This window comes from Dromiciops gliroides, chromosome 1 (genome assembly GCF_019393635.1).
Source record: "Dromiciops gliroides isolate mDroGli1 chromosome 1, mDroGli1.pri, whole genome shotgun sequence".
NCBI classification, from domain to species: Eukaryota; Metazoa; Chordata; class Mammalia; order Microbiotheria; family Microbiotheriidae; genus Dromiciops; species Dromiciops gliroides.
In genome coordinates this window covers 309,717,780-309,733,776 of record NC_057861.1, presented here as the reverse complement: position 1 = coordinate 309,733,776, position 15,997 = coordinate 309,717,780, and the positions used below count along the sequence as shown (strand labels likewise).

Here is a 15,997-nt window from a genome sequence, read left to right as displayed (position 1 = left end):
AAAAGTTTTCCTTCCTTCAAGGCTTAAATAAGACAAGACTTCCTCCATGAAGCCCTCCTCAATGCCCCCTCATATAAAAGAAGCCAAGCTGCCTCAAATTTATTTTTTATATGTCTGGTTCTCTTCTTTGTATCATATTCAACCTTGTTTTGGAACAATTCATATGTGACTAAAATCAACAGCAGGGTCTTGTGTCTTACTTCATTTTTTTTGCCTTAGGACATGAAAGACAAAATGTTTGTTGAATTGAAAATTATATCCAACATTTTGTCAACAACAGTCATATTGGTTCAATATCTTCAGGGGATGGTATCCAATTATCCCAACGTCCCTTTAAGGGGATTATAACTAATAGATCTGCACCAGCAAGTTTAGTCTTGCTGTTATTAGCAGTAGGGAACTCCTGTACATTTTTTATGTAGACAGATGATATGAAAAGATGTCTTAGAAAGATTAGTCTTGCAGTGATATGCAGGATTTAAAGACTAGCGTCAGGAAGACCAACTGGGAGGCTATTACAATAATTGAGGCATGAAGTGATAAAGTCTTAAGACTAGGATGCTGTACTTAACACAGTATCTAGCACACAGCAGGCACTTAATAAATGCTCCTTGACTTATAGAAGGAATGGAGAACAATAAAAATGTCTTGCCACTGTCCTCTAATGACAGCCCTTTAAAAAATAGAACCTGGATGATATCATAGTGGTTAATGTGCTATTGATAATCCTGAAATGTCCTATTACTTAACTGGTAACCAAAGGCATGGTACCTACTGAAAACTGGCAGTCTCAGGGAACAGTTCAAATTGTTCCACGATTGAAATTTGTCATAAATAGCCTATTTTTAGTTCAATTAATAAGTGTCTGCCACACCCTTTTAACTGACACTGATTTGTTAAAGAATCAAACTCCCTCAGGGCTGGCTACATCAGGGTTTGACATCTGCATGAACAATAGATGCAGGTGTTCAGATTACCACTCAGAATTAACTCTACATACACACACACACACACACACACACACACCTCTCTATCCCTTTCCATGGATTAAATTACCTAGTCTTCTAGCAGATTTCATGGGACTTGGGGGAGAGGGAGAGGTGGTAAACCTCAGGTAGGAAATGAGTGTGGAGGGATAGCCAGTGTTAATTTGGGGGAGATGTACTAACAAGTCAGACAAAAATCAACTGTTATAAAGGAATTCCTCCTTCACAACTAAGGTTAAGAGTCATTCAAAATAGAAAGTTGTCCCAAAAAAAAAGTGACTGGTATACATATCTGTGGTATCATAAATTGGCTGTACATACAGCACATGTTACATATATACATACATATTTAATATTGCCTTGGAATTTAATAAAATCAAGTCATCATATTTTTGCACCATACTTAATACTTTATAGGTGTTCAGTAATACTTTGTTGCTGCTTGAACTAAATACCTCATGACAGAAATCAATTAGGCGCAGGAACACAAAGAGTGTTTACTATTAGAAGAAAGAGTTTTATCTTAAAAGTGTCACTCTTAAAGAGCAAACAGAAAGTAGGCTATCTTTACTTTTAGCCTTCAAAATTTTGAAAGTCAGTTCTTCCCATCATTTTTATTCCAATTTTGTACAAAATAGTGTAAGAAGACTAAAAGTTAGAACATATTTTTGAAAGATATCTACAAATTAGTCATTATTTAAATAACTCTAAGTTACTTTAAAACAATAACGACTTCATAACCAAAAAGGAGTTTGAATAAAATACCTCATTCTAAAAGCAAATAAAATGTATTTCTGAAGAACTGCTATAGGCAATAAAATCCAAAGCCAAAGGTTTTCTACTGAGGGCACTTCCTAATTGGCTAGTCCTCTAAAAAGCTCAATCTTAAGCATAGATATTGTTGTCAAATTTAATAGCTTGTTCAACATCCACAAAACATAGTTCATAGTGTGTCATGTGTACCATCTAGATAGAAAGATGCCCAGCAGAATCTGATAGAAAAGTAGAAAGCTAGCATTTGGATATTTTTATACACAGAACAACAATTATAATTGGCCCTGAGTGCAGTATTTTACTAGAATGAACTTAAAAGTTAAGACATTTAATGACATTAAAAATATTCATATAAAAGCATTTAATGACATTAGAGAGATTAATGTAAACTTTTACTGAAAAATGCACACTCTTCCAAAAGATATATACGAGTTTGTTGATGGGGAAATAAAGGTCCAGTTAAACAGCATCACATGCTTATTTTAAACAGTTCTTCACTGTGTCTTTTTGTTGTTCCAAGACCAATGGACTCAGGCCAGATGACAGAATCTTATCTATCATTATATTTCTTCCTAATCAAATACATAAATTGAGGAGATCTGCTGAAATTCTGAATTTTCTTATCTCCATGCATAAATGGCCATTTGAGTGGAGTATACTGTAAGGAAAAACTAATCAATAATTACCAACTATGCTGAAATAATATTTTATATTTACTTATGCTAAGCCACTGGTCAGCAAATTTGAATCAGCAACCATAACCTTATGCAGATTTTTAAATCTGTCTCAGTCTTGTCAAATATTGATACAAAAGATATTCATCTTCAAAACATATTAATCAAGTGGATGTCAAAGTCAGAAAAAAAATCATAAAATTCAACCCCACTTCATGAAATGAACAAGCTTCAACATCCTAAATTTACATAGTCATTCTCTGGGGGGGAGGGGGAATTTTAATTAGTCTACTAAAATAGACCACTAAAAGCCTTTAAATGTAATCCATTTGTTTTATTGTTCCATTTACTGAAGACAGTGTGGGAAAACAATAGAATTATCTATTGTGAAGTAGTTCAACTGACATCATAAAACATAGCTGCTTTGTTGCCTGGGCTTATTAAGTCATCAAACCTAACATGCATGCAGACACAGGATGACTAATAGGAACCTAAGAAACTTATTTTTTTAAAGGTGAAAAGAGTCTGAATTCTTTAGCTTGAAAAAAGAAGTAAAGAGGGGATTAAATAATTATCATTAAGTTCGGTGAAGAGTAATAAAGAAAAAGACACTAACTATTCTCGATTTCTACTGGAGGACAGAAGCCGGGAAAACTTCTTGGTCATAAAATTCCTAGGAAGGAAAATCCTAAAATTCCTGGGGGGGAGGGGGAATTGCCAAGCAAAATTGAGTAATCTTTTCTGGAGATACGGGTAATTAATTACCCATGAGTTTATTCAAAGGTTTAGAACAGCTAATTCGTGAGCTAAATGAACTTTTTTTTTAAATGAGAACAAGGAAGGAAAAATTGCCCTCAAGCTACTACTAGTAAGCTGTTTTCAGAGACAGCCAAGAGCCCAAAGCAGTCTAGAAAGATTTTCTGCTCCTCACCCATGCTGGGAAGATTATGTTGCTCTGAACCACTAAAACTTTGTTACTAGTACTTAAGTTTCAAAAGAGAACACAGTCCTGTTCTACCTTAAAGGATGAGAAAGAAACACTAAGCATTCTACACCAGTTACTCTGTGAAACTTCCCTGACTGTTACAAGTAACTAAAACCTTGTTAGTATATGTATACATACGTATATGAGTGTCTATACACACACCTAGTATTTCCACATGTGTATGATTAAACACTCCGGTGATTAATCTGTGGCTGACTGGGAAGGCAGCCAATAGTGACTTGGTTTTACAGTTCTAGTGAATAGCACCTTCTTTTAACCCTTCAGTAGCCTAACTGGACGACCACAGTAGCCTAACTCCTTTCTCTTCAAGCCTATTCTCTAGAAGTCTGTAACTCCACATGCCCTCACACCCGCCCCCGCCCCAAGCATTTAAGGCTCCCAGACCTTCTATCTTTGATCTTCTCCAATCCCCCCCATCTTCGCCAAGGGTCTAAGCAGTTCCTAAAACCAGTATAGCTTTCAACAAGCCAAGCCTCCGTCCCCACGCCCAAATCCACAGCTGTCACATCCTCCTCTCTGCCCTTGGTCCCTAGCGCTGACCTTTGACCTAAGGCCCCTGTCCCTGGTGCTCGTTCATGCCCCTGTCCTTGGTCCTCTGACTCCATCCCACCACCTTCAATCACCCCATCCCCCGAACCCTCTCCTCCTCCTGCCCCCCCGCACCCCCCAACCGGTCCCCCGCCCCCGGGGCGGTACCTGAAGTAGTAGACATCGCTCTTGCCGGCACTGAGCCCAGATTTTCGGATCACTTCCTCCTTCTTCCATCCGGGGGGGAGGGCCGGGCAGTCCATCCTCTTCCCGCTCTCCGGGGCCCGGGGTCCCCTGGGCCCCGGCCCCGCGCTCCCAGACGGGGAAGGGACCGGCTCCCGCCGGGGGGCGCCGCCGCCACCGCTGCCGCTGCCGCAGCCGCCGCTGCCGCCGCCGCCGCCGCTCGGGGGACGGCCGCGGCCCCGGCCCCGTCCCCGACCCCGTCCCCGGCCACGGCCCCGACCCCGGCCACGGCCACAGACGCCGCCGCCGCCGCCGGCGCCCCGGCCCGCCTGCTTCCACCGCCCCCGGCCGCGGCCGGCGCCGGCGCCGCCGCCGCCCCGAGCGACTTCCCTCCGCACGCCGCTCACCGGGGACGGGGCGAGCGCGCTGCCCTGACCCCCCTGCTCTATGGCGGAGCCGCCGCCAGCGCCGCTGCCGCCCGCTGCGCTCTCCCCCTCCTCCTGCTCCGGGCAGCAGCGGCCTCCCCCCGGGTGCGCGCGCATCCAGCCCCCTCCCCAGCCGGCGCTGCGCTTCTTCCGTAACCGAGCCCTTGGAATCCCGGAGACCCGCCCCGCCCGCGGCGCGGCGCGCGGGGGACGCGCGCGAGCATCATAGAACGGGCGCGCACCAGAGAGGCCCTCCCGCCCGGGGCGTGGCCGTGGCCACCGCCTCTCAGGTCCTCCAAGCGCCCTAGACTGCCATATTGTCCCCGCCCCCCCGAAGCCCCTCCCCTCGCCTCCCTCCCCCTCCCACTCGCCGCACCCTGCCACCGGGCGCGTGCTCGACCCCGGGGTGGGGGAGGGGCGGGAGCCGTTTATGGGGCAAGTTCTAAGGCCCTGGAGCAACAGTCGACGGTTTTAGGATTTGATCAAGGGGCCTCCTCATCTGCTTGTCTTAGTCCGTTTACTCCAGTGGATAAGGGAACACGACAAAGAGAATTTGTAACTTTTAAAAATTAACTTGGCATGTTCAGGGTGGTTAACCCTTCTCCCCAAAGCTTCTTTTTCACCATTAAGATCTCAAAGTACTTTAATAGGGCTTGACTTGTGGGTCCGTGGGGAACTGAAGAGGTCTGGCCGGGTCATGGGTTTGGGGGGGGTCAAAACTCTCATTTTACAGATAGGGAAACTGAGGCCATAGCAAAAAGGGGATAACTACAAACGGGGCATATTATTAAAAAGTAGAGTAGGGATTTGAACCCAGATAACTCGGTCCAATGCTTTTTTTTACACCGCGCCGGTTCTAGAGCTGTCTTTAACAGTAAAGGTCTCCTAACCGCATATTTACATTTAATGAATAAATTAAAAAGCATTAACCACGTGCTTACCCGTGAGCCAATGCTAAGTGCCAGAGATTCAAATATAAAAAGCAGGACAGTCTCTGTCCTCAAGTAACTTACATTTTAATAGAAAAGAATAGGAATATATGACAGCGGAGAGTTTTGAGTCATAGGACAATTATTGACTAGTCTTTTCCAGGAATGGTAGTATGAGTTCAATGATTGTTCCCAAAGCTACATAGTTGAAAGTGGGGAAGGGAAGAAGAGAAGACATGTGACATCATGGAAAGATGGCCAGAGATCATCTCACTATGGGCCTGAAGACATATGTTGAACTCTTAATCAATAAGAAGCTAAGGGCCCAAGAGCACTTCAACTGTAGTACAGCAAAGCCGACCACGTGCCTTTGGTGCTTTCAACAAGCAGGTTAAGTAGACAAATAATAACTAGTATTTATATACCACCTACTATGTGCCAGGTGTGTATGGGGTGTTCAGGGAGGACTAGCACCTCTGAAGTGAGGGCTTGTTAAACCCTTTTCAGGGCTGCTAATCCACCTTTGGTGTGCATCTGTCACTCTACTCTAACCTGTGTCTCCAAGGAGCTCTAGCATGCAGAGCGGCCACACCCAAGTAAAACCATCTGGGCAGACTTGCTAAACCAGGTTGAGGGTAACCAACAGGCCTTAAACCTGTTTGTGAGTTAGGGGGTTGACTACCCCCAAGCGTGTGAAGACTTCCCCTGGGTGTAATGGGCCAATGAGAACAATCTGTTCCATTAGCCGTGAAGGTGGTTAAAGCAGGCACTGTGGAATGCTTAGAGCTTGGTCAGACATTCCATCTCAAGTCACTTCCAGTCATCCTAACTTTTATCTTTCCACTGGACCTTTATGACTCTAGAAGACATAGAGAGTCTGACAATTTTGTGCAACTCTGCTTCACTTAAATGCAATTCACCCAAGAGTCAAGACATCATCTAGTGATGTCATTGGTCCTCTTTGAAAATGGAGGAAGGGGTGGGGGCAGCTAGGTGGCGAAGTGGATAAAGCACTGGTCCTGGATTCAGGAGGACCTAAATTCAAATCCAGCCTCAGACACTTGACACTTACTAGCTGTGTGACCCTGGGCAAATCACTTACTTAACTCTCTTTGCCCTGCCCAAATTAAAAAAAAATAATTAACGGAGGAACAATTATGTTCCAGACATTGTAAAGTGCAAATATTCTTATCCTCATTTTACAGATGAGAAAATTGAAACAGAGAGATTAAATGACTTGTCCAACTTTATATGATCAGTAAATTAAAGAGCTGAATTGGTACCCTGGTATTATCCGTGTAATGGGACTGTCGCATGGAACATGGACAGAGTTGTTCTTCCTGCTTCTCACCAACCACATAAGTGACTCAGAATTTGGATCTGTTGGAGATAACAAGCTGTTGGCTGCTCCCAGCTATCTGTGACTCATTGCTGAACTACTTGGATTTGAGATGTTGGAGCAACCCCCTTACTGACCACTGGGCAGAAAGGGGTGACTCCTCTGGCTCTCCTTTGCTTTTTCCATTGGATGGTCTTGTTACATGACTGTGTTCAGTGCCTTTGTCACTATATCAAGCAACCTGGTTAAAAAAAAAAGTTTCATTCCAGCTCCCCAGTATTATTTCCATACCCTCAATAAAGGGGACCTGAACCCTTGGGTTAATCTGGAAATTCCCAGATCTCTTAAAGCCTCTCCTTAAAATGGATTCAAATTATAACTTAAATGGCTTCTGCCTTGATGGATTCTACTTAATACTTAATAACCACTTTACCCACTGCAAAGACTTGGAGTTTAATGCAGAATTAATCTGTAAACTCATTCTGAAGGCACAGTGATAAAAGAAAATGTTTTAGAATATAGTATCATGCTTATTTGTTTAATTCAGTTGCATTTTCTGAGTGTCATCTAGAAATGTCCTATGGGAAATAAAAATATTTTAAAATTCAGGTCCATTCAAGTTCAATCAACTCTTTATTATTCATGTATAAATTATTCTCTCAAATACAGAAATATTAATATATTCACATATGTTTATTAACCCTTCTCTTCTCCTGACCCTGATCCACACTTGGTTTTTCCCAAACTTATCTGTAGCCTGGAACTTGGAATGTGGCATATCATCAGTGGGGGAGGAGTCGCGTGGTGAACACAGATAAACAAAAAAAGTCAGCACTTAACTCATTTGTGGCTAATTAAGAGTTGACTATGTGTATGTCATAGATTTATAATAAAGAATGTTTTGTTAACCAGAATATTAGATAATGAGGAAGGGGGAACAGTGGAGCCCAGAAATGTACCTCTTATTTTAAGTTCACTCAGTTAACAAGAATTAATTCAAATTACATCCTGTGATCTTATAGGATCATAGATTTAGACATGGAAAGGACCTTATAAATCATGTAATACACACCATTCATTTTATGGAGGGGTACACAGATCCAGTGAGGTTAGGTAATTTGCCCAAGGCTAACCCAGTAGCAAATGAGAAAGCCAGGAGAGTAGTAGTGGGCTACCTTGCTCCTTTATCATAATTAAGAAGTATGTTAACTAACAGGTTACTAAATTGGCAATATCCAAAATGTTGTGCTACAAATGAAATTTCTAACTTTGTAACACAACTTTTACCATATTTTTTAAAAATGTATTATTTTAAAACACTCTTTCTCCTGTTGGAATTGAGGTAATCCTGGGTTCTTGAAATTCACAATCAACAAAGGAGAAGCTTTGCCAGCTCCACTAAACTAGAGAGCTTTAAGTAGAAAGGCCCAGGAATTTTAAGTCTGTTACTTATGAAGCAACCTGCCTAAGTACATAGTTATTATCTCCACATTGGCCACAGGGTGATTAATTCCTTAGCAGTAACAACTCACTAAGACAGTCTACTGATACTTAAAGGAATTGTGGTATGTATTGCAGGAAGGTGGACTCACACAAACAAAACTATGAATCTTTGAATCCTAGAAGTATGAAATTTCAAAGAATTTAAGATCAACTAAGTCAAATTACACTGCACATTCTGAAAATATGTCTTTAAGTAGATATAGTTTCAATATTCTTGATACCTTCTCTAGATAGGTATAACCAGTGCTTGAAATGAGAAAAAGAAGAAATACGAACAATTTCTTCCCCATTCCCAACACTAACAGCATCAGTAGGCCTCTGTAACTCCCAACTCTTGGCAAACTCCAGTAGCAACTCATTTCAGACTTAGGGAAAGCATAGTGACAGTGAAACAGAATGGTTGCTAAGAATAGGAAAGCAAAAGGAAGGAAAAGAAGAAATAAGGTAAGGAAGTAGAAAGGGGAAGCAATGGGAGATTTTGAAACTGTACACTGGATGTCAAAAGTGAAAGCAAAGACCCAGAACACCACTCTACACTTCTACATTCAAACTCACTCAGTGAGTATGTAGAACTATGCAACATTTGTCATCGATCAGATACACTGTGTCAAATATCCTAAGATAGATAGAAATAATACTGGCTTTTTATTATAATTTTTTGCTTCTTAAATGATGTAATTCATTTTCTGTTCCTTTCTCATAATGGTTTAAATTGTATTGTGAATAAATAGTACAAAAGAGTATTGTAATGTAATAATCAGAGATAATTCAAAATTAAGCAGAAAGGGGAGTTTTCGGTATAAGGAAAGAATGACAACCCAGAACCCAGTAAGTTTGCTCTGATTAAGAAGAAAACCTAGTCAAGCAGGGTCAGCAAAGGACTTTGAGGCATGGGAATGACAGATGGGAAGACTACAGAGGAGGAAGTACATCCCTCTACGTGTCAATATCAGTCATCTGCCTTACCAGGGGTGTACAGAAAACAGCTCAAACCAATTCTAGAGCTGAATGTAAAATTTTCAGTGTAAGGATTTATACCTCAGAAATCTACAACTGCTAAAAATCTGGACTTGATTTATTATTTTATTGATAGTGTGTACTTAAGAAAGTGATGGTTAATATGTCAATTATTCAGTTTAAACTTAAGTTGTGTCATACACACTTTTTTTAAAAGAGAGCTGGTCATTAAACATTTACCAGCTGGGGCAGCTAGGTGGTGCAGTGGATAGAGCACTGGCCTTGGATTCAGGAGGACCTGAGTTCAAAGCTGGTGTTGGACACTTAACATTTGCTGGCTGTGTGACCCTGAGCAAGTCACTTAACCCCTAATTGCCTCTCAAAACAACAACAACAACAACAACACATTTACCAGCACATCCGATGGAACTTAAAGCTTGGTTAGATAGTGAAAGTGATAAAAGTCTCACTAAGTATTACAAGTAGAAGTTCATCATAGTTATGACAATAAATCAGAGGGCCACTGGGCTGTACATGAAAAGAGCTAATAAATATAAAAGCACTTTCAAAAACAAAGAACTATATAAATGTGAGACACTGGAAATACTAATAGGCATTTCTACCCACTACTATTACTACCATGATTATTACCACCAAATCATTTAAATTCAACAAGCACTTATTGCATATAAATATAAACTGCTCGACCTACTATTAATAATAATAATAGTAACAATAATAATCACAGATAACATTCAATAGCATGAAAGTTCAAAGAGCAAATAATTTCTGATTTATTTATGGCTACAGGATATACTATTTGAGGGAAGAAGAAAGTGTAGATTTCCATTTGATTAACCTCATGTTCATGGGGCACACTGACCTGATTAAATCACAGCTTTCATTTCTGATTCTATCTGGCAGTTCCTTGCAGACCCAGCCTCAATACTCTTGTTGAAAGGGGAATTATTTAGAAGTTTCAGGGGCAGTTTCTGTAACACTTTAATATTTCTGCTCTTATATTATGAATAAAGGAACAGAAAAGAGAAATCACATTTATTCTGCTAATAGGTGAGTAAAAGAGTCTGATGGTGATGTGTTAAATTCCTCTATCAATTAAGAAGAGAGTGTTGAAAGTACCAAGTGTGAACACTTTTTATTTAAAAGGTACCTTTTTATTTTCCTCAAAACATTTTACAAATAAACCCTTTGTATCAGTAATAAAATACTGTATATTCTGCTGCACTAAGTATAGCAACATTGTTTCCTTGGGGAATTAAGTTGTGTCCAATCTTCCCAGGCTGACATTTTAAAAGGTACTGCTAGTTTTGTCTTTGGATTGAAGTGAAAGAGTTGGAACCAGAAAGGGTTTTGTGTGAAATCGGTCAGTCAAGCAAACAATGCAAATTGAACAGACTGTGATCTCTCACCTAACAGGTGCGAGAAAGCAGATGCCGAAAACCCAACTGTCACCTCTTAGAAGATATATTATTTTTTCTTTATTATGATGTTCATTCCATTTTTCATGAAAGGCTTTAGTAAGGTCATGCAAATGAAAGTAATTTTTATTTTAAAAAAATACGTGGTAGACTTTTAAAATATGTGGTATAGACTTTTACTAGGAAAAAGAGGAAATTTGTGGAATTGATGTTTAAAGCTCTTTAAAGATATGATTACTTCACAAAATTATTTTGTTGACAAGCATAGAATCTATATTTTAGTTTTGTTTGGATTGTGATAAAATATTAATCTTAGCAAATTTGTGTGTATAAGTTTTTCCAAGTTGGGCAAATTCCTCCCCCTACCCCCTTCTCCCCCATCCCACACACACATGCATACATACATATACACTTCATGGAATTAAAAAATCATAGATTTAGATCTAGATAAGACCTTAGAGGCTTACTCTAATTTTGTAAATGAGGAAACTAAGGTACAGAGGTTGTCACAAAGTTCCTAAATGGCAAAGACAGAATTTGAACCCAGGTCTTCCTTGCTTCAAGTACAGAACTTTACCCATTTTAAAAACCGATGCTTTGAGTTCAAACAGAAGTTCCATTTCATGTTCAAAATAATCTTTGGCATTAGTTTCATTTTTACAGTCACAGAGAATTCAAGTATCATGATTCTTGAGCTAATAGGAAAACTTTCTCATTTTTTGACCAATAAATATTTTGCTGCAACAAAATCTCCACTTCCATTCAGAATTGTGCATTGTTCCCTATCTTGAGTTGAAACTGAATTGCTAGAATTTATCAAAAACACTAAAGAGGAACTTGAGCTCAGCTAAAGAGCTTTAAAGCTGTAATTAGTATAGTTTTATGATTCACCTAAATTGGCTCAACTACTATTCCCCTAACTTCCAACTAAAATTAAATGCTGTTGGCACTGCATATCAGGAGACAGAATGATACCTTCAAATACTTACAAGTTAAATAAAGAGTTTATTACCCTCTACTTGGAGAGACTACAGAGGAAATTTGCACTATTAAGTTCACATGAAAAAAGAGAATTTATGAGTTGAAAGGCAGAGAAAACAAGGTGAAGTAAAACAAACTGAGGAAAACTTTCAAGTGTTCCAATGCCTGGAAGTTTTGTGCATACTAGCTAGTAACTCGGTCAAAGGTACATGCTAATGGTATTGAGGGGAAAGGGGACAAGATGGATGTTTGTTGTTGTTTTTTGAATTACTTAGAAACAAAGAGTTTAATACTAGGAAGAAAAGTAAGAGTTATATTTTAGGCCACTAGTAGCATACCACTTAGTAGTATTCTTTAAAAGGAAGTTTATTAAATGGTCCCTAGAGTCCTGAAGAGATAACATGTGCCTCCAAAATATGAGTAATAAACACCCTTTTCACCAAGAGAATTAGACTCAGTTCCCATAGACTTCCATAAGATTATAGCATTGACAGCTGTCTTGTCCATATAAATTTTTGATAGGTTTTTACATTCCATGAGAAAGCTGTCAACAAATCTATCTAAATTTAACTTGGGAATGAGGCTTCTGTTTGACTTGCAAGCATCTTCTTTTGTGTAGAATTTTTTTTTTTTTAGTTTACTGGAACTTTTATCGTTAATTACAGAAAGCTTTAAGGCAAAACCAGAACAAAACAAAAATCATCAATATTTACTCCATTTAATAGCAACAACACACCTTACTTCCCTGAACACTTAAAGCAGAGCAGATGCTGCTTTCACAAGAAGAGGAGAAACTGAGGCCCAGCCTACATTTGGTAACAAGGGAGAAACTTGCACTTGGGTGGGTGAGCCACATTTCTACTAGGAAGCAAGAAAAGCAGGATTTTTGTCTCCCATGTTAATTTTGAAAATAATTATTAAGAAAGGATTCTAGCAGCAACCCCCAAGTTGTGTTGTGTGTATTTGCAACTGTAAGACACACCAGAGAAGCAAACATCCCCTCCCCCCCCCCAACCAGAACTAGTGCTTTCCAGACTCCTCAGGCTTGGACCAATATAGTTACCATACAAGTCGGGGCCTCAGAGAAGAAACAAGTCACAGAATCTCTCCCCCCACCCCCAGATAGACCCCAAAGGGTATCCCACACTGACACAGCCCCCATTACAGCTCTATCCCACTTCCCAAAACCCACTTCAAAGCAAAGGTTCAAGAAAAGTATCACAAAAAAAAAAAACATAAGAAAGCTACAACCCAAAGATGGGAGTGAGTGCTCAAAAAACTAAAAAAAAGTTTGTGGAACAGTATGAGCCCATCCTGATAGCGGCCCTGCATGATGAGATGAATCCTGATTCTCTGTGTCTGAAAATTGGAGCACAATGTATAATGCAGACATGCCAATGCTTTCTTTTAAAAATAAAATTTGTCTTTAAATAATTTTAATTAACAAGTGTTTATTCCCCTTCCACTATTCTCCCCCCCCTAAAAAGACCCTTGTAATAAATGCACATAGTAATGCAAAACAAATTCACAAATTTATATGTCCTTGTGCATATTTAGTCCATTATGTCTTTGTTGGAAGGAAACTAGCGTTTTTCATCATCACATTTCTTTGTTTTTTTGTTTTGTTTTTTGTTTTGGTGAGGCAATTGGGGTTAAGTGACTTGCCCAGGGTCACACAGCTAGTAAGTGTTAAGTGTCTGAGGCCAGATTTGAACTCAGGTACTCCTGAATCCAGGGTCAGTGCTTTTATCCACTGTGCCATCTAGCTGCCCCTCATCATCATATTTATGAAAATACTAGGCCTATAACTCAAAGAAATCAAAGAAAGAGGAAAAGATCCTATTTTAAAAAATATTTATCATAGTTGTTGTTCTTCTTCTTCTTGTTTTCAATGAACTGCATACTAAGGAAGTGTCCATCAGTTAGGAAATGGCTAAATAAATTATGGCATATGAATGTAAAGCTATAAAAAAGTCATTTCAGAGAAATATGGGAAGACTTGTATGACATGATGCAGAGTAAAATGAGAATATCACTGCCTTCAACCTTTTATTTTGGGAACACTTTAACTAATTCAATTAATTCTATTTTGGCACCAGTCACTATATTTATAACAAGATCATGAACCGGCTGGTTAAGAACTTCGTCAAAGCTACACTAACTTATACCCTAAAACGCCAACCAATTTGTTAACCTATCATATTGACAAATTCATCCTCAAAAACCTCTAGAAGCAACAATTTGAATAGGTAGAGTGAATACCCACGAGATTGAAGAGATCCCAAAAATGTTTTGAGCAATGGCAGGATCTATAGAATAAACATAGAGTTGGGGTTTTTAATGACTACTTTGAAATGAATGACACTTATTAGGGTGTATAACTTTTGCTTTATTTATAGTTGTTTTTTTAATCACATTACATTGTTTGATTTGATTATTGACAAAGCTATTTTAAAGTTCTGTTAAGCTCAATTTTGTAGGAAATTTTCCTGGCTGATTACCAGCATCCACACATCAACCCCTGAAAAGACTTCCATTCCACGACTACACCTAGAGGACATCTGAGAAAAGACTTTCAGAGACTTTAAATGAACAGTTTTGATTTGTTCTTTTTGTTGGTTTTTTTTCTCTTTCTGTTATAATATGCACCATCTGTAACATGTATTCTCTGCAGAGGCCCTCCCTTTGCAAGACTAATGTCAAAGCGTCGGTTCATGAGGACAAAAAAAAATCGCCCCTCTGGACAAAACTTTCCTCTCTTCCTTTTCTATATTGTTGTTCACATATTATTAGTTAGCAATAGTTATTATATTCTTTTTACTGTTCCGTCAAGGAAACATTTTGTTTCTTGAGGAACAACAGGGGGGACTGTAACGATTGGAATAATGCCACCTGCTGGATACTTACTGTAGAAGAGTTCTGCCCATGAAGGGAAGGTCTTTGAGGGCAAGACCAGGAGTCTTTTCTTCAGGAGTCAGGAAGTGACGCGGACTAGTGGGAGGAGGAAGGAAGAGACTGGCGCTCAGTCTCGCTTTCTTTCCTCTGGACTCTGGCGGAGAAGGGAGCTAGAAATGTGCTCTCCCTTTAATAGATAGGAATCTAGGCCTTTTTCTCTCTCTTTACCAAATTCTTATTCTCCTTAATAAATGCTTAAAAACCTAACTCTTGCTAAAGCTTATAATTTATTGGCGACCACTCATTAGATATTTTAGACAGACTAGCTAGAATTTTAGCCCTTAACAATACTCTTTATAGCTGGATGGAGATAGTACAAATACTTTGGTCCTGAAAGTCTTTGTCAAGGTGGGGGCTGTAGGATATGCAGCTCTGAAGATGACTTCTAGTCATTTCCTTTTCTATGGGAAAAGTGCCATCTCTTACATGTTCACAATGATACTTCCCTTTCTGGGGGGTCAAAGGTGGTGAATCATGGGAAAGCAAGATGCTGCTTGTTTCCTTCACTTTCAGATATGTGTTTTGGTTTTTTGAGCCTTGAAATTGTTTGAGAAGGTTTGAGCTTTGTAAGTGTTTGAGAGGGAAAAGGAAGGAAAAGCAAGTGGGCAGAGATTGATTCATCCCAAGCCTGACTCTGGCCCTATTCTTATAAAGATAGGATCCCGGAGCAGCTAGGTGGCATAGTGGATAGAGCACCGGCCCTGGAGTCAGAAATACCTGAGTTCAAATCCGGCCTCAGACACCTAACACTTACTAGCTGTGTGGCCCTGGGCAAGTCACTTAACCCCAATTGCCTCACTAAAAAGAAAAAAAAAAAAGATAGGATCCCATTCTTCATGGGCTTGGCTCAACTTATTAGAAAAATTCCCCTATACAGGTGGTCATGAACTTGTACAAAGAACAGAGATGCCAAAGTTTGTTCATGGCCAGAACTTTGGATTTAACTCCTAACTCTCTTGTGCAGTCTTCAGCTTCTAAAGCAATTTAAAATCTAAAATGGTATATCTTGCAACTATGAGATGGACCAACAAGCTATTTTAACCAGGAGCAGAAGAAACTTTAATGTAAAAAGGTATGCTTATTCTCCTATAAACTCATTTTAAAGGTCAGGTAAGATTCAGCTCTACTTAGTAGCCATTTATGGTACTGTCATTTATAAATTTGTCTAAATCCTTTTGGAATTATTTCCTTTTTCCTATCAGTTCTACTTCTTGGTAGGGAGTGTGAGGGGGGGAAAGAGGAGGAAGGAGAGATAATAAGATACATAAGTTTATTAATCACCATTTTAGTACTTGGTTTTATGTTTCCTAAATTATAT

The 15,997-nt window shown here is 39.5% G+C and overlaps 1 protein-coding gene across 1 annotated transcript in view; it reads right to left on the bottom strand.

Annotated features, from left to right (window-relative positions):
* MBD2 (methyl-CpG binding domain protein 2) overlaps positions 1-4,752 on the bottom strand; it is a 75,774-nt gene extending 71,022 nt beyond the window's left edge. The window contains exon 1 of the mRNA XM_043979385.1: positions 4,137-4,752. Coding sequence (XP_043835320.1) covers positions 4,137-4,693 — 557 coding nt within the window. The 5' untranslated portion in view covers positions 4,694-4,752. The remainder of the gene's footprint in view (positions 1-4,136) is intronic.
* Positions 4,753-15,997: the final 11,245 nt, after the last annotated feature.